General features: G+C 35.1%; 1 protein-coding gene across 2 annotated transcripts in view; it reads left to right on the plus strand.

The window, feature by feature from the left end:
- Positions 1 to 11,749, plus strand: part of zdhhc7 (zinc finger DHHC-type palmitoyltransferase 7) — an 85,625-nt gene extending 73,876 nt beyond the window's left edge. For both annotated transcript variants that reach the window (XM_028809855.2, XM_028809856.2), the window contains exon 8: positions 6,844 to 11,749. In XM_028809855.2, the coding sequence (XP_028665688.1) occupies positions 6,844 to 7,020 (177 nt within the window). In that variant the 3' untranslated portion in view covers positions 7,021 to 11,749. The remainder of the gene's footprint in view (positions 1 to 6,843) is intronic.
- The last annotated feature ends 8,805 nt before the right edge of the window (positions 11,750 to 20,554 follow it).

Raw genomic sequence — 20,554 nt, forward strand, 5'->3', positions numbered from 1 at the left:
TCTTTGGATCAGCCATTAAATGAGCCTACGTTTGGGATGTCAGACTGACTGCTTTGGTTGTTCATTCAGTAAGAAGTTGATTAGACCACAAATAAAAAGGATTGGAAAGGTCCTTGCATACCATGTCCTGAAACACAAAAAACAGGTTTGTGCTTTCTTTGGGCTAGCCGGCCATTACAGGCGTTTTATTCCCAACTTTGTTAGTAGGGCTGTATCCTTGACAAAAGGTCCCAAGAATCAACCTATTGTCTGGTCAGATGATTGCATAATATTTTTTTCTGATTTGAAAGCTTCTTTGTTGTCTTATCCAGTTTTAAGAAATCACAATTTTACCAAAGATTTCATAAGAAACATCCAACTATGTTCTGCATCCATAGATGTAACCAACCGTAGACCAAAAAAAGAAAAATTCAGAAAGTTCCAAAAACCAAAACTTAAATTTGCTTGCTGAGCACTACGCTGAATCCACACAAATGAAGTGATATGTGGGCATACCCTGCTGTAGCCTCCCGCCTACCCAAGGGATAACAAACATGCCCATAACCATTGCAAGAGTTGTTTGATGATGCAAAGAAAAAGAAGAAACAGCTTCCTATAACAATGTTTCTAACTAAATCATGTGCAATTGTGAAGCCTCAACCTTCAACTCTTGAACCTCAGCCCTTAACCTCCACAGATCCTGACTTTAGTTTTGTAGCAACCTCATAGTCTGAACCTGTGAAGGAAATGCTCTTCATGTGGCTGTGGACTGCCTGATGGGACAGGAATACCCAGAGAAGCCGGCTATGAAACAACACCATGAGCGGTAGGTAAAGGTGGGGCATGGATACAGCACTTACAGAGCATTTTGATTACATATCCCAGCTGCTACAGCCCATCAGGCTGAATGCTTGGTCATCAACAAGTCTCACATTTGGACTATGTCCTTGGGTTTGCTTGGTGAGAGCTGGGGGAGGGATCAGTGTGGCATTTGTGAGCTGCCTGTGACACACATAGTGATTTCAAGCCAGGCGGCATGTATGAGATTGCAAAGAGAGAAAACAGCTGGGAGCGTATGGTGAGGCTGAAGACCTGAGAGGCAAGGTAGAAACAGCTTTGCACTGTAAAAGCCAGACAGTCCTTTTTAGGGCCATTCACCAATAAGTAGCATAAAGACACTAAATACATTCATCTATCTATCTATCTCTAGCATCCCACAGATTATTACAGTATTATTATTTAGTGTCCTCCAACACATCAAAGTCTGCAATTGGAGTGTTAGCACAGATGTGTGAGAGTATATGTGTGTGTGTGAGCAAGCAAATAATTTTATATATTCTCTATTCATTATATTTTCCATATGTACTTACTTTTTAAATTGTCTATGTTTTAATGCATGTATTTCTCTTTCAGGTCATTAAATTATAGCAAACTAAGTGTGGTTAGGCATACTCATGTTTGCGTCTGTATTTGTTGTCATTACTCCCTAAATGATACTTTACTGTAATAACTATTAACCTAGCATTTATAATGTATTAGTTATTATAAGTAATCTAGACATGATTTAAAGTATATGGGATGATGTACAGTTGAAGTCAGAAATTTACATACAGTCAGTCATTGTCCAACCCGCTATATCCTAACACAGGGTCACGGGGGTCTGCTGGAGCCAATCTCAGCCAACACAGGGTGCAAGGCAGGAACAAATCCCGGACAGGGCACCAGCCCACCGCAGGACACACACACGCATATGCACACACACCCATACACCAAGCACACACTAGGGACAATTTAGGATTGCCAATACACCGAACCTGCATGTCTTTGGACTGTGGGAGGAAACCCACACAGACATGGGGAGAACATGCAAACTCCATGCAGGGAGGACCCGGGAAGTGAACCCAGTTCTCCTTACTGCGAGGCAGCAGCGCTACCACTGCGCCACCGTGCCATACACTTGGGGAATAAAGCTTGAGTGCTGATCCTCCATGTACCAAAATAAAGTACCTCCATAGCCTGTGCAACCCTGTAACCCAGATATGACAAGAAACATAAATAAATGCCAAAAGTGTGTTTGACTAATCTGCATATCCACAGCGTTGAATCTGTCTTACAAATTATGCACATAATTCCCCATGTGTACAGGGGAAGACCATAGGCTATATTTTGTTGTGAAATTTTTACCCTTGGGAAGTTTACTTAGCGATGATGGGTAGCACAAATGTCATTAATGTCTCATAAAGTTTCTGTTCAATTTCAGTGTAGCATAATTGCAACTTTAATTAATGTCATTACTTACACCTGTGCTTGCAATACTAATTCATGTGAATATGGCTGCTTTGAAACGGCCCATTAGTGATATGAATCCATGTGATGCCATCTATAAGTATAGATAGCTTAGCAACTACTCAAAAACCAAAGACCACATTTTCTGGAGATGTTTGACATTATAAGCTAGCTTTAGTTTTATAAAAAAAAAAAAAAAAAGACCAATTTTAAAATATAGATTTTTTTCCTTATTCATTTTGTAATATTATAATCACTCATAACATGGTAATTTTTCACTTTGGGGATAGCATATTTATGCAAAATGAGTTGAAAAAGAGCTCTTAATATGGGAACCATTTCTGTGCAGTTTATATGTAGTGAGTGTGGTACCCGGCGGGGGTTCATGCCCGGCTGGGATGCCCAGGAGGACCGGAGGAGGGCTTGTGCCTCCTCCAGAACATGAGGGGGCGTCCTCCCTGGTTGCTGTGGAGGCCATGGGTACAGAGCTTGGAAGCTCGACCCTGTAGGGGCCCGTGGTCACTGCCAGGGGGTGCCCTGATTCCTTGGGAGCCCTGGACCTCAGTACTTCCGCCACACCCGGAAGTGCTGGGGGGGAAGAGTATTGGGGACACCCAGAGGACTTCCGGATACACCAACAGAGCTTCCGCCACACAGGGGTGTGGCTACAGAAGCCCTTAGGATGCACCTAGAGCCCATCCGGGGTGTATAAAAGGGGCTGCCTCCCTCCAGTCAGGGGCAAGAGTCGGGTGGAAGAGGACGAAGCTTGATGGAGAGGAGTGGAGGCGGACCAGAGACTGTAGAAGGCATTGTGTTGTGGCCAAGGACTTGAGGGGTGATTGGTGCTGCTGCACTGGGTATGTGCACTGTAATGGCTGTAAATAGTGTAAATAAACGTGTGTGGTGAAACCATCGTGTCTACCTGTCTGTGTCCGGGCTGTTCCCCACAGGTGATATAATCAGTCAAAGTCAAATAAGCCCCCACCCCAACCCCCCCCCCCCACAATAAGTTCAGGCTTTGTTACCTTAAGTCTCCCTTAATATTGATTATGGACATGTGCAATTTCAGTTCCATGGGTTACTTATATGACCAAATCAGCATCTTTAAAAATCTGTGACGATGAGGTCCAAAAGTGTGATGATTTGACATGGAATTACCCAAGAGGCATTTTTGGTATTTGGCACAGGTATGTAAAGTTGAAGGCTCTTTATTTGCATAGCATAGTCATTCATTTACGGTATTTCTAAAGGTGATAGGCTGATGTCAGATTTGAGGTACTTTATTGTGTAATGACACCTAACACTTTGATATGAAAATTAGCACTTAAATCCTATAATTTAAAATCCATTTGTTTAGTAACTGATTATATACTATATGTCTTAAACTAAAAAGTATGTCACAGTTAGCAAATGCAGGTGATGGGTGTAACAGAACAAGATGAAGAGGACAGAAAGATATGGAAGAAGATGATCCGCTGTGGCAACCCCTAACGGGAGCAGCCGAAAGAAGAAGAAGTAAAAGTCACAGTTATAGTCATTATGTTTACATTTTTTCCAGTTGTTAATGTAAACCCACTTAAGAACTGATCCTGCGCTCTGACCCCTAAAGGAAAAAACGATTTCCCTTCAGGGATTAATACAATGTACCAAATACCAAAATAAATGTACTAACTATATTAGTCTGAAAGTTTTTGTCTTGCATAGTATTTACTTACAGACATAAATGGCCCAGAAATACACCATTAATCAATATTAAATAAAAAAAAAAATATATAAATGAATTGATACCCTGGCAATTTTATTTTATGTTCATGTTTTAGTCCCTATACAATAAATTGTTTTACCTTGTTTTCAGCTTGAGAAGCATTCATATTGGTCTTAACTATTGGATAGTATGGGGCATGTCTCATAAATGGTTTCATAATACAAACGGTTTATTCGTTTTTGAATGTATTATTTACATATTGAAAAGTAAAAGCAATATATTTTCCATCAAAGAGAGCATGATTTATCCAGTCAATATCAAAGAACACTGTGATTTACAGTTTCTTTGAACAAAATTGTATTATATTATTCTCATAGAACAGAGAAATGCATTATTAAAATTGTACTGAAGTATTTTGGAACTGAGTGCCTTATTACTAAAACGTATTTTGTAGCCTGCAAGTTCTTTGAAATAAATTGCAGTAGGCAGTAAAACATGGTATGTGGTTCCATTATTCTAGAATGTGGTTTTGATTTAAGCTTTTCAGTTGCTGAATTCATGTAAGTAGCAGAGCAACTTTTATGATCTGGGAAAATTTTACCTGGGAATTTCAAGAACTTTTGCACTCCTTCTTTAAAAAAGCAGAGAAGATTAGAATGTTAAATATAATAAGTTATTTCATATTGGGTTTTATATTAATTTTTTTTCTATTGTAATATGTATGGCTGAGAATTTGTGCTCATTATCATCATGAATTGTAAATAATATATTAACCTTTTACCTTTGTTTCAGTTTTCTTCTCCATTTACTGGTTTTGTAGTTTGTCTTACATCTATCCATACATTAGGATTGGGAGATAACCTGTAACAGGCATTTCATTAGCTGGCATATTTGCAGAGATCTTGTGGAAAAAATTTAATTTCAGATAATAATAAAATGTCTCTGAATGTGCATCTTAAACGGTTAAAAAAATTCTAATATGCTGTAATAGTCATCCTGTTATATGTACATGAAAGATTAAACATGATGCCTAGTTGTGGTCAGAATAATGCGCAACAGCTTTTATATTTAATAGAGCATTTTTATTAGGTGTATGCTCACAAAATATAATTATAATGAAACTTAAAACATGATGACAAGGTGATAGTTAAAAATGTTCTCCCTTTGATTTATTCTGATATTGCTGGTATCTCTGCCTTTCCTGAAAATTGCTGCACTGAAATTGCTCCTGCCTACAAGACCACAAGGATGCCTTCTTATGGTATAGTCAACAGGAAACTGACGTGCTTAAATTCTGTTTCTTTCAGATTGTACTTGAAAATAAGAAAATAAAATAAGTGATTTCACTTGAAGTTGTCAGTGGATGTTGTCCTCTGGGAATGTATTGGTGTTAGAATGTTCATTGAAGAGTGGCATGCTGGCTACTGTTTCTGTTTAATGGAACACTCCACACAAATTTTTTTTTTCTCACACGTTACTAACCCCATGTAGTTTGTAGTAATTGCTAAGAAAACTTTATTCTCATGTGTTTATGTAGAATCGGGATAACAAAATGTCTGATACAATGGAAGATTATGGTGTCCAGCTCTGGACAACAGAAAAAAATCAAAAAACACTCATGAAGAACTCTTGTGTTATTTGTGTCACATAATCTACATGTCAAATCATCCATTTGGATGCTTGCAGCGTTAAAACCACATGTATTTTTTTCTAAAATATTTGTAAATGACTATTTAAGGAAGGTTTACAAACAGAAAGCCCCTTCACACAGGGTTGCACTTTTGAATTGGTAGGATTCTTAACCAATAATAATAATAATAATTCATTACATTTATATAGCGCTTTTCTCAGTACTCAAAGCGCTATCCACACAGGGAGGAACCGGGAAGAGAACCCACAATCTTCCACAGTCTCCTTGCTGCAAAGCAGCAGCACTACCACTGCGCCACCTGTGAGGATGGGGCATTGGTGATAGTCAATTCAATATCTTGATTTACAAAATACACAGGGAAATTAACTTAAAACATAATTTTTGTGTGGAATTTTTATTTTTTTAAGAATGGTGAATAAATATTTCTGTGTATGCAATATATTACCCTTTTAATGTTCTCATTTCATTTAAGTTCAATACTTTTGTTATATTTACCTATGTTAATGTGGACAGCCAAATGTTATGTTTCAGCAGATTCATATATCAGTATTCTAAATGTACAACTTGACATTCCTTTCAAGCAAGTTTAGTAAGGTACACTATTAATCGTTTGTTGCCATCTTGCAGATATACAGTGGTAATAATGTAGTATTTTAACTTTGCTGATTTATGAAAGTTCATTTTGTTTGTCTTTCAGAAAACCATGTGTATTGTATTGAAAATAGGATTCTTTGTTACAGTTCTAATTGTAAAAAGGTGGTAAAAATATATGGCTTAATCTGAAAGATTTCTTTTGTCTTGGGTTTGACTGGACAACTGCAGTGGGTTCAGCTTCCCTTACTCAACACTGCATAATTGTGAAGGCTGCCCACAAAGGAACAACTTCTTTTAAATAATAACAGTGAATGATTGCTTTGCATCAAAGATTTTAAATTAGATTATTATTTGATGTGATGCTTAATACCTAGGTTCAAGTTATAAAGTATAAATTGTAGCATTATAAAATTGGATATAGCTGTTTGATATAATGCATGAAGCAAGCATCCATGCCAACAATATATTGTATAGGAAAGTATACTAAACATAAAAAGATTACTTTGGACGGAGATCTTCAGAATGTAAATATTTTAAATACAATAAGCAAGAAAGTTTATCATTCTTGATTTATGATTACAATAAATTGTTTAGAAGCAGTAATAGTAAGATTTTTTGTTTTAAATAGGAAATTGAGCGGTTGAAGAATGAAAAACCAACTTGGGAACGAAGAATGCGGTGGGAAGGAATGAAAACAGTATTTGGAGGGAAGCCATCTTTGTTATGGATCAATCCATTTGCTGGCATTCGACTGCGACGCATATTGATGAGGACAAGAAAAGGAGGACCAGAGTTCTCTGTTTGAGTCCAATTATGTACTGTGTTGAAAAAATTTTAAATCGAAATTGGTCTTCTGTATGTATCATAAGGTGTCATTCTGGACTACACCCTTATTTTAAGCTGCAATTATAGAAATATTGCTTTTTTTCTGCTGGCAGGACTGATGTCTTACTATATGTGGACAGCTAGAATCTCCATGAGATTGCCTGAATTTCCAAATTTTCTTTTTTATTTTGAATAAGTATTAATGTGCCTGATTTGCTTTTTAAATTATGAATTTAAATATGCTATGTAAGCAATTAAAGAATTCTGTTAAAAGGAACATGATTGCTTCTGACCATAAAATTGGTATTTATAGGAAATATGAGAATAAATGGCAAAATCATTGTACTAGTTTTGGATTACCAAATGTCACCCCTCAAAAAAGCTGTCTAGATTCTCAAACCTAACGTTTATGTAAAAACAAAGAACCTAAATGATGAAATTCAAATGTATTTTTGTGGACATTCAAAGTCTATTACTTTATTGGGAAAGGCAATTAACGATTGGCTAACATACACTTATAAAGATTACCAAACAAATGTTATGCCACTGTTAAATGTATTTATGAGTTGAATTTATAATCTCATAATATTATTACCAAAATCCAGTGGTACTTATTTTCAAGTATGGCACATTTTAAAATAAAAATATAATCCATAACACAGTGTACTTTGATCCAGCATTGCCATTTTTTCTTTATTTCATCTCAGTTGGCAAAGTGGTTTTGTTCCTCCTTCTTAAATTGTGTTTACTCTAAATGGTTGTCTTTGGAAGAGTCAGCCTTTTGTTAAAGATTAATTTCCATTACGATATTGTAACACTACCCGTGGAATGAAGAACAATCTGGTTTATACTGATGAATATAAGATTCTTCAGGGTTTTTGGATTTTAAAAACCTAGGGACTGGCTTAAGGATTTCTTTGACACCTGCTGTAAAACTTATTACAGTATCACATGTTTAATTTCATACATGTGGAAGGGGATAAGTATTTATGCTGTGTGAGAATTTGTACATTGGCTGGCAATAGCATGCTCAGCTCGATGATAAAATCTCTCCAATGCACTGATTATGCAACCACTTTTTTATGTTTAAAATTATTTTGTGGGATTTCGTCTTTTCCTAGTTAAACTTTGCGTTTATGTGTAATCAGTATAGTGTGCAAAACATTTAAATTAAAATCATAGCACAAAAAGTAAATAATAACTATAATAGTATCATGATGTGTTTAGTAAATACAAATATTTTAATTGTCAAGTAAAATGGACAACTTTGCTCACTCAGAATGATGCAGGTTATGCAGTGTTTAATCTTTTTTCATAAAACATTCAGACATTCAATTAAGGCAACATTTAGATATTATGCTGATTATGTCTAGATTCTTAGTTGATCATATTACATATGATTTAAATAACTTGCATTTATTAAAATGATTAATGAAAGTAAGTCAACTGTAATTTCTCTACCTGATGTTATTTAGTACAGTATTTGAAAACATTGTTTAAGTAAGGTTCAAATATGCATTTTTTTTAAATTATGCATAATTATGCTACTTTGGGAAAGTATATTCAGTATAAAAATGGAAAAATACTTAACCATCCTGCGTGTATTCTAAAACAGAATTATCAATAAGGAAGTTAAATTAATCAGAATACATCATATGCAGCAGCATTTATAATGCTATTCTGTCTTAAGCATTGTTGCTGCTGTTATTTTAAGAAAAATAAACTTGAGTAATGTATTGGTACTGTGTATGGGTAAAAATGCTAGATTACTTTGTCAATATTGATATGTGTACTTTTACGTTTACATCATGAAATACTTAGGAAAAATCACTACAATACTATGCAATGCTTAATAACAATAACCTTGATCAAATGACTTTGGTTTTAAAGCATAGCCTATATCTTTAATGTAAATCCCTTCTCTGACTCGTTTAAGCAACTGATAAATATGAATTAATAAGAAGTTATTGTAAGTAAAAAACTTCCAAAATAAGGCAACTGAGCGCAAGATGCATTTATTATGAGAAATTAATAAATGAAGGTAGATCAATTATTTTCTTTATTTGCTTGTTTCATAACAGATAACAATTTTAGGATGGAGTGGCACAGTAACATTTTTATTCATGGTTGTGATACTAATAAGTTTCTTTTTTGTGGTCCTGTTTGATAGTCAACATTATCACAGTATTCCAAAGCCCATCACAGTACAATGAGTATTTTTATTGTGTAAAACAATTTACCTAAAATCTCTAAGCCTTATAAATTTTTGATGTTTTTCATATACCACCAGGTCATTATATTTTACTGTATAAACATCTGAGATTGAATGTGTTTTAATTACAAAATAAATATTAAAAATAGTTGATTAGGTATGTGTGTAAAAGAAAGTTGAAAATAAAATCCGCTTTAGTATGAAAATTGATTTGCAATAGTTTTGTCAGAAGTGTGTTGCCTATTACTTGACACTGTAAATCCTGGCATGTTCAAAACCCTGCATGAATATTTAGTAACAAGAAGTAAAAATAATCTTTAGTAGTATATTATATTTCAGAAAAAAGACTGAGCAAAGATTTCAATTTCTTGACAGTATTTTTAATATTTTATTATTGAACTAAATGTTAAAGTTGCAGGGAGAAATGAAAAATTTTCATTTTTACTTCCTTTATTACTCTAGCTTAAGTGTGTAAAGAATTATTTACCTTAATTAGATGGCAATATTAAAATTTAATTTTAATTCATATCACTAGATTTATTATTTTTTCTTCCACTTACTAGGACATGCAGTAGATGATGCTGATATACATACTTAATGGCCAAAGTATAGTATTAAAGCAGGGGTTGTCAAAGTTGGTCCTGGGGGCCCACTGTGGCTTAAGGTTTTTGTTCCAACCAGATTCATAATCGGTGACAACACCAGACAACACTGATCTCATTTAATTAGCTGGGTTTTTTTCTCTTATTCTACATTAAGAAAGCACCACAGCATGATTTTTACATTAATAAGACATTTAGGAATATTTCCATTTTTGCTATAGATTTAATTATAGCATTATATGATTTCATTGTATTTTGCCCCTTCTCTGTGCAGTTTGCTCCCTTCATTGTATCTTAATAATGACAACCAGCAGAGCAGCAGACAGCCAGGTAAACAACAATGAATAATCAAAGGCTGCAACTACTTCAGCGTTAGACCCACTAATTAGAAAATAATGAATTAATTAAACAATTAGAACACTCTGCAAAAAACAGAATGAAAATCAAGATGAAAATATTGTTGAAAAGAAAACAAAATACATTATTCCAATATAACTGCTTGGTACATTTTAATATACATTCAAATTTCTACATTTTTCCCAAAACACAGAATTTGACAAATAACAGTTCGATTAATTAGCCCAGGAGTCCAATTAAAAATAGAAGCTGGTTGGAACAAAAACCTGCAGCCACAGTGGGCCCCCAGGACCGACATCGAGAACCTCTGTATTAAAGAAAACGTCTTCAAGTACTTAATTTAAAAAAAGACTATAAATAAATAAAGAACATTTTCATATAAATCAATTATTAAAACATTACTTGAGGTTTATAATAATCATGGATTTTATTTATACTCCGATCATGAACCAAACCACTAAAATATTTAGCAGTACTAGCTAAGAAAATATATTTGCCAAATATATTAGTATTTTTATTTAAACAAATGTTAGTCTTAGCATTTTATGTTAAATCTACAAGCCAAATTCTAAATATTGTTTTCTTTTCAGTTTAAGTTGTAAGTGACTTAGAATGTACATTTTACTTTTAACATTCAATATATGTCCCAGTTGGGTATGTCTATACTTTAAAATTAATATATTGAAAGCAAAATTACTTTACCAACTCCCAGACGGCTTCATATTTATTTTGTTTCTAATTAACAATTTCCTAAGAGCAAATTTCTTAGTAAGATTAGATGCAGCAGTTATTGGCACCTACATTTGGTGTACACTAAGTGGTCAGATGAGTTCAAGAAGCATATCCATTAAATGTTTTCAAAAGCCTTCTCTTCATACAGGAGATAAAACTAACATTAATAAATTTCTGAAACTGTTATTGAGGGTCTACAAAGTACAGAGTTCGTTGATATTCCAGTCCATGATGGATGTGGATGGATTCTGTAACATTTAAAGTGTTGGCAGGTTTCTAATGTAGTGTTAAATAGTCATGTTGCCCATTGTCCTAAGTTTCAATTATTGTATGTAAATATTTAATCATATATAACTATTTAGAAAAAAAAGTTTAATGTAAAATATCTGAAAAGTGATTTTTTTATTACAATATCATGTTGGGTACCTATTTCATATCACCAAATATTGTATAAAAATACTGGTAATCGTTTTTCCCTTTCTTTTTTTTAAATTGGTTTTTAAAATGGTGCTACAGGGTTTAGTTTATTTACACATTGGTAAATCAAGGCTTCTGCCAAAGTTCAAAATTAAGTCATTACACTGCTTAAGCAAAACTTCATCTTGATGAAATGTTGAAGACTACAGCTAAGATTTATTTGAGTTACAGATCTATTTTAGAAATTATTATAATATTGTAGATTACAAAGAGAAATGCAATGTAATTTTGTTATTGTTTTTTTTATTGGTATATTAACTTAAGCCTATGTTTGCAGTGTATTGATCAGGATGACTCTTGGAAAACAAAATAAATATTGCAAACAAACTGGTTTTGTTTATTTAATTTTCTGTTAATGTGTTACAGTTTTGTTAGTAACATATGGTGAGTAGGAGAGGGTGAAAAAGTACTTTCTTGAATGATTTCTTTTTCATTTAAAAAAATACAATTTCAGGCAAATAGACATTCATTACAAAACTAGCTCATCTTTGCATTTTTTACCAGATTGCTCTAGATTAACAAAAATGTTGGTATTTTTATTACACATCAGTTCTATTAATTTTTATGTACTGTTTTCTCATAAAACATACCGTAGTGGTATATAGATTAAATAGGTAATTACATTTATCGTGCTGGATATTCTACATAATTTTCCTAAAAATGTAACATTTAATTAAATATTAAAAGTATAAAGATAATACCTGTTTTCATGTGAGCAATGAGAGATTTACATTTCTGAAGAAGAGCTGGGCTACTCTGCCACAAGAGCCTTACACGAGTGTGGTACATTACATTTTCAGGTAATAAAATTGCAGTTTTTATGCATACTCCTAATGTTTCAGAGTAATATGTACAAAACTGAGGTCAGTAATTCTTTTAACATCCCAGTATCTGATACTAACATGTAAGCAACAAATAATATACTAAAACAACAGTGGTCTTAAAAAAGAAGGCAAAATCTTATTTATTGCTATGTAATATATTGGAGCTACAAGAAATGAAAAATGTACTTCTTCTCTCACTGATTAAAAAAATTTTTGCTTTTATTATTTTTTTTATTATTAAGTTGCAGAATATAAAAAGTGTGACAGCAAGTACAGGTATATTTTGCTCATTTACACAAAAGTTTCTATATAGTGCTTTCAGCAAATATTTAAAATGCTTCAGCATAATAGCTTAACTCTTCACACTTTTATCAAATCATGGTGAAACCATCCATCCATTTTCCAACCCGCTGAATCCGAACACAGGGTCACGGGGGTCTGCTGGAGCCAATCCCAGCCAACACAGGGCACAAGGCAGGAACCAATCCTGGGCAGGGTGCCAACCCACCGCAGGACACACACAAACACATCCACACACCGAATTGGTTCCTGCCTTGTGCCCTGTGTTGGCTGGGATTGGCTCCAGCAGACCCCCCGTGACCCTGTGTTTGGATTCAGCGGGTTGGAAAATGGTGAAACCTTTTTTTTTTTATATATAAGTGATTTCTGTAACCACGTCTACTTTTAACCACTAATACATATGGGGGTAGGGCAGCATCTTACTTTGTGTTCCTAGGTATGTTTTCAGTGTAAGAAGTATATGCTGGTGTTCAAGCTGATAAAACACTCTCATCTTAGCAGGTTTTTTTTTTTTTTTTTAATTTATAAATAAAATGTGTGCAAAAAACTAGGCCATTTACTTTCTCTACCATATAAATAATAATTGCTTTTGGTTAATAGGTTCTAGAAATAATTGCAGGAACATTTTATTTAAGCTTGTTTGAGAATTTTTACATGCATTTATAGTATAGTATATAATACAGAAACACTCACATGGTATTGGCCAAAGTACAAATTATACTGTAGTATGGTGTTTAAGGTAGCTCACCACATATGACCAAAAAAAATAAAAGGTAGAATTTCATGGTGTAGATCAAATCTGAAAGAAACTGCTGTTTGCTCAAGTATATTAGTGTTCATTTAAATTCTGTAGTCTCACTTGCCATTTTGTGTGATATAATGTTGAGATCCTTATAGGTGTGTTTTATTTCTGTAGTATTTGTTATGCATGGGCCTTTTACCTTTGCATTAATCTGCTCCTCAGGTACAGTAAATGGATGTACCATACATAAAACAGAAGGCTGTTTACCTCAGTTCTGATGAGCCATAGTGAGTACCCCGATTAGATTTGGTACATGCTGATGCTAATCTGAGTCCAGTAAATTCCTGCACAAAGCTAACATGGTCAGTAGACATATTCTGCCAGGCAGGCTCAGATGGGAAATAGTGTTTAAATTATAATCTAGAAAGCTAGTGCTAGCAATATTTGCTACTGCTATGTTATTAACGGCAGACAGATTGCGCAGGTTGTTTTACAAAATCAAGATTAAATGGTGAGTTTTCACATTGATTTTATGTGATCTTGCTTCAAAGACAAAGAAGCGTTTGATTTCTACCTACAAATTACTGACATGTTTGGCTTCATTTAGCGTGGATCTTCTCCAGGTTGACTTTGGACAATTTACCCAGCAGTTTTCTTACATGTTCCATTCCATTCACATCTTGGCAATATTGTCTCTCCCTTTTTTGTTGGGACGTGACCAATCCAATTCTATATTCTGGATGTTTATTCTTCCACTTATTTTTCTCAGATATTTATTGACAAAGACCTGCCTCATGTATAAACGGTGCATACGTACAGAAATGTTGCGTACGAACGTTTCCACGCTCAAATCGCGATGTATAAAACCTAAACTTGCCGTAAAGCCACGCACATTTCCACGGTAATTCATACCTTGGCGTACGCAATGTATCCGCCCGGTTTTGCAGACTGGCGGCACCCAGCGTCAAAGCAGTGCTACTGTTCCTGTGTGATCAACCTTTCTTTCTTAGATCCACATTCCTGGCGCGGCTTTATAAATACACTGAAATTAACTGCATATTGTTTATTAGTGTAATGCATCTGATTGTAATTAACCTGTAGCAATATAATGGTCCAGGGAGTAGCCATAGTATTCCAAGTACCATAACTACTTTAGCGTTGTAACTCTCGCTGCATCATCTTCTTTCAGCTGCTTCCGTTAAGGGTTATAACAGCAGATCATCTTTTTCCATATTACTCTCACTGCACCACTCGGAGTATTTATCACTGTATCTGAGTGGGAAATCACAGCAGCAGCTGATCGGAAAGAGAATTATCGGTACACAGCATGAAACAGATGCTGCCTGAGCCACAGCAAAACGCTTAGAGACTTCCCTGTACGGACTTCGCGGTTTAGAAACCGTTTCATCCCAAGAACTATAAACGCACTACATCAGTCCAACAAGTGCTCCTTGTAGAACTGTTTGTACTTATAAGTACAATCACCTCACTGTAAACTTGGGATAGTTATAATATTGCACAACCTGCGCTACTTTATAAAGCGCGTATTTACATATGATGACGGTATTCATTTTTAAGATGAAATGCAGCAAAATATGTTGATTATATTATACAGATAAAACTTTATCTTCATTTAAATAATCTGTATTGTTAATAATTAAACATGTGAGGACACGGTGCCGCAGCGCTACCTAGTTCAGTAATTGTTCCTGCATTGCATTGTATTCTTGCTGGTGCTGACGCGACACTGGAAAGATAGACGGATATAATAATTAAACACGTACTACGAAGATATTTCAATGTTCCAAGCTTTGAAGAATCGGCGTTCTAAGCTTACAGATGGCTTCACGTCTATTACATAGCTGATTGTGTGCCGATTGGGTTTTTGGAGAAAGAAAAGTAAGGACAGGAATTGGAGGTTAGTACGTTTGAAAGAGCCTGTACTGCTGTGATAAATTATTTCATTGAAGGTCGCGCATGGCGCAGCAAGCCTCTTGCGTGAGACGAACAAGCACTGCCCCACCGTGTTCCCATGTTTAATAACATGCTTTCATTCCTATCATCATGAAAAAGATATCACGTATACATACATCTCAGTATTTTAATTATTCAGAGAGCTGTAATTTCACGAATGTAATGGATTATGTGTCCTGTCGGAGAAAGAGAAAGCCCGTTTAAAAAGTAGGTAGTGATTCACACATAGAGCACATAGAAGATCAAATACAGAACAAAGCATTTAACATGCCACTTTAGTTACAATGGGATTTGAAAAACTAGTAAATTAAAAGATTTTAAGATTAAGTTTATGATGTTCTACTTTAATGGCAAAATAAACTACGTGATTAAAGTGGAAATTTCGAGATTAAAGTTGACATTTCGTGCTTTTTCCCCCCACTGTGTGCCTACTTGTTTTGTCTGTACCCTAATGAGCTTTCATATGACACTCAGACGGTGGGCTACGACTCGCCTTTTCACGTCGACTTTGATATGTGATTTCTTTTTTATTTCGGGCACTGTGCGACTTTGTGAACTTGAGCCTTCGAGTTTCTCCGACACTCTGTCACTCGATCAACTGCCTTTTGTTGATTTATACCACTGTTTAAACCAACAAATAGTACGTTTTTCCTTTGCTTCCACTTGGTATTCGCTGAAATTCTTATATTTTCTCCCGTGCTTTTCCCATTGTCTTTTCACAGAAGGCTATTTATATCGATTTGCATATTCAAAGAGGCGTAATTCTGGGAGGAGTTGGGGCGGGACAGAAGGCGCGTGCACGTGCGTTACTTTTCACGCTAATCGGGATTTATGTAGTGGAAGAACGTGAAAGTTTGCGTACGCACAGATTCCTGCATCTGGATTTTTCTGTGCGTACGCACATTCCCGCTTTTGTGCTTACGCCATGTTATAGTGTGAGTTCTACGCACGCCGCTGCTGGAGCTTATTAATCATTATCCTCATTGTCTTTCGTGTCTCACAGCTGTAGAATACTGATTTGACATTCTGTTGAACATGCACATCTTTGTATTTAATGTGATTTGAGATAAGCTCCATACTTTGTCAGGTATATCAAAAACTTTTGACCCAAAAACAAGGAACAGATTTGGAGGTCATGTTCCGTGATGAGACAGAAACAGAGACAATATTGCCAGGGTGTGAATGGAATGGAACCCATAAGGAACCTGTAGGGTAGATTGTTCAAAGTTAACTTGGAGAAGATCCACAGTAAGTAGTTAGAAAGTTGTAGGCAGATATTGAACACCTCACCCAAAGTCCAGTGGAGGCAATCGAGGTCTCACACTCCAGTAGATATGTATATATATATAAATGATTATTTTCTTAAGTGTAGTCATGCTGGAATAGGCTTCATATTCCCCCAGCCCTGAGTAAATTCAAAACTGAATGGAATAAGTATAAAATTGTTTAAATTGAGTTAAGCAAGAAAGATAGTCTAGATTATTTAAAGAAGAAATTATATTTGGAGTGCACATGTCTGACACAGGTGTGAAACTATCATTTTGAGTGCCATTGTCCTTTCAAATTTTTATGTACTGTATAATCTTAAAGATAGGATAAAGCCACATATGAAAAATTATATAACTTAGCCATTTAAATTGTGCTTTTAAATTTTATCACATTTTATTGGCTTATTCACTTCACTTATAGAATGAGTTGAAGGTAACATGAAAGATATCTAAGTGTATGATCTGAGTAGGAAATTGAATGTTCTGGTGTAGTAATAATTATGAATTTAATTTACTTTAAAGTGTGAAGTGAAAACTGTGTGAAACATGATCAAATAAATCACTATCATTTAGTCTAGTTAAGGGTAATTTAATATAATTCAGGATCATGGGGCACAGAACCTATCCTGGTAGTATTGTGCGCAAAGCAGGAACCACCCTTGGACAGGATACATGTCACACTCCTGAACTTGCTTATGCTTGAGAAATGCATAGTCAGCAATTAACCGAACACATATAATTTTAAAGTAAAAATACATCAGGGGAAAACTCAGATATGGGAAGAATGTCCAAACTCCACTTTGGCAGAAATGCTAACTGTTGTGCTACCCACCTTTACTTAATGCAATTCAGGAATGCATTTTCTTAAACAGTCTATCCTGTTAATCATTGGAATGAGACTATCTCTGGGCACACACACTCAAACTGGGGCCACTTTATGGTTGCCAGTTAACATATCCTGCTATTCTATGAAAATGTGAGAAGAAAGCCTACGTAGAAACAGCCAGAACATGCAGACTCCACACAGACCATGACCAGTTACCTGATCCAAACCCAGAGTTTTCTGTGAAAATGTACATCCCCTTAGTAACTGTAATGCCATTTATACTTTGATAAAAGTTTGTAAAATAATGCCAAAGATGTGGACTTAGCGCAGTGGTGAAATAAAATTGGATGGGCTAACATTATGCTATGAGAAATCCATTATGTCATCCTATATTTCACTACCTGCACAAAGACTGATTTTGCTGTACTGGAAAAATCCTACTCCATCTTCCATAACTCAGCAGGAAGGTGATATTCTACAGTATATTATCTCAAATTGGGAAAAAAACATAATCCTCTTTGTAAGGATCTGTTCTGTTTTTGTTGGAATCTGGTAACAGTTCATTAATGTAATTGTGAAGTCGGCATGCCAGGCCTGTGCTGAACTTTTTATTTTATTTTATTTGCTGTTTTTGTTCTATATAAAGAACCACCTTAGGTGGGGCTCTCTAAATCAGGTGGTTGCTCTGTGTTGTGTTTGATGGCTTTTCTCCAAAACATATTATTGTATTTGCTGTTTTTTAATGTTGGGTTCTGTTTTGTTATCGTGCTTTGCTCTTTTTATATAAAAAAGCAGGAAATAAAATTTGACAAAGCTACAGTTTATCAGTTGCACTCACAGCCTTGCCAGTATATCTTTGGGGAAGTTTGAGGAACACTGAAATAGCAAGAGGAAAACCCTTCTACACATGGGAAAAACATGCAAACTGCTCTTGGACCACAACAAGTTGTGAGATTTGAATCCAGGTTGCTGCATCTGTGTAGTAGCAACACTATCCACTGTACTATCTGATGTAAAAATCACACTAATTGTTTGGTTGGAGTTGGTTCAGTTTTCCAAGTGGTTCTATGTTAGTGTCTGCTCTTTAATGACCCAGAACAACAGCAACTACTTTGAGAATGTTTAATTTGAATAACAGTAGCAAATCTAAAAGTAGTAAGTATTATTTTATTTAGAATTAAAGCTAATGATGATATGAAATGGAGTACTAAGAAAGCAATAAGCATTAGGACTCTTTACTGCTGTGGAGATTTGATAGTAAACACACTAAACAAAAAAAAGTGATACATTTACATCATTTAGCAGACGCTCTTATCCAGAGCGACTTACAACAGTGCTTAGTAGTCTACGACTGTTCTTCAGTCTTTAAGGCTAGGATTAAATCTACTGTCATTAAACAAATTACCGCTGACCAAGTTGTATACAAAACCCTGCTAGAAGAAAATAGTAAGTTAGTACAAAATTTTTTTTTTTTTTTTTTTTTTTTTTTTGAGAAAAAAAAAGTATGGGGACTTTAGTCCAAGTGCTGTTGAAAGAAGTGTGTCTTCAGGCGACGTTTGAAGACAGTGAGGGTCTCCGCTGTTCGTACAGCAAGAGGAAGTTCGTTCCACCACTGAGGAGCCAACACTGCAAAGAGTCTTGATGCATGTCGTCCTCTTCTTTTAAGTAAACACAGTAGTGGTTGAAAAAATAAAAATATGCAAAGGCATTGGGAGGGAAAGGTTGATAATTTACTTATACCAATCCATAGGAGTACATTTAATTTACCAATGTCATTCCACCAAGGGAACAAATCATCCCCTCACTAAAACCCTAAAATATGGCCACATTAAAACAATTCTGTAGAAAAGTGCAGGCCTAAATTTATTGACAGCAATGGGCTCCTCATACCAGAAGTGAGTGATTGCAAAATTAATTTTTTTTTTTTGTGATATACTTTGTTAATCCCCAAAGGGAAATTGTCTTTTTGCATGACTTTGGGGGTCAACCATTGTATTGCACCCCTTGAGCAAGACCTTTAACTAAAAAATTGCTCTAAGGCTCAACGGAATAAGATTTCATCAGGCTGTAATGGGATTTGAATTGGCAACCTTCCAGATACCAATGCAATGTTGTAGCTGAAGGTGGCATGAACAAGTATTACATTTAGAAGAGCAATTACTTTTCCTCTAGAATGATACAGGTGTTGGTGATCTTTTTTCCTTTTATGAATCAAGTGATCATTCTAAATGGTGTATTGTGTTTACTCAGATTGTCTTTTGTATTACACTAATTTTTTGGAGATCAGAAACAATTACATTTTATGAGTAAGCAAAATAGAAGAAATTGGTAAGGGGGCAAATACTCTTTCACAGCACTGTATACAGTGAACTGAGTACAATTCAAACCTAGACTCTTGGGACAGTGTAGCAGCAATGATTATAACAACATCACTGTGTTTCTCTGTTAGTATGTATTTTAATTTACATATGTTGTAATTGCAGCTGTAAATTTTGAAATATTTTTGTGCATTGACTAATATACTGCAGAGTGGTTAGAATCATTTTCAGGGTTGTTTCTAGAATTTGATGGTACCAGGATCTTAGCCCCTTTATGAGTGTCTAGGTACATCCTTCTCTGAGCTCTTCCACTCTCATTTAACTTTAAAACATATTTTACTTATTGCTTGAATTGGATGCAAATTACTGCCAGTACTCTACTGTATATTTTTGTGGACGTCTACACTTAAACTTCATTAAACTTTTTATTTGAGAGGCTGCCCCCCTCAGTATTTCGAGCATATCGATATACGTATACAGAGTCAAAGAGCTCCCACCTTAAGATTCACTGATAAACATTTTATTGTTAAAGCTTTCTGTAGACTATGAACTCAATATCTTATTGGGGTTTAAGTCATGACTTCGACTAGGCCTCTCCAAAACCTTTTCTTGTTACTGGTTTTTTTTTTTTCTCCAGTCATTTAGAAGTGGGCTTTCTTTTGTGCTTCAAGCCTTTGTTCTTCTGCATAACCCAGTTGTGCTTGAACTTCGTATCACGGACTGATGACCAGACATTCTCCCTTGATTCTTTCTGGTAGAGAGCTTAAATCATGGTCCTCTCAATTATGACAACTCGCCCAGGCCTTGGAGCAGCAAAATATCCCTATACCATCACACTACAACCACCACATTTAACTATGGGCATGACGTTCTTATTGTGGA

This window comes from Erpetoichthys calabaricus, chromosome 9 (genome assembly GCF_900747795.2).
Source record: "Erpetoichthys calabaricus chromosome 9, fErpCal1.3, whole genome shotgun sequence".
In the NCBI taxonomy this organism is placed as follows: Eukaryota; Metazoa; Chordata; class Cladistia; order Polypteriformes; family Polypteridae; genus Erpetoichthys; species Erpetoichthys calabaricus.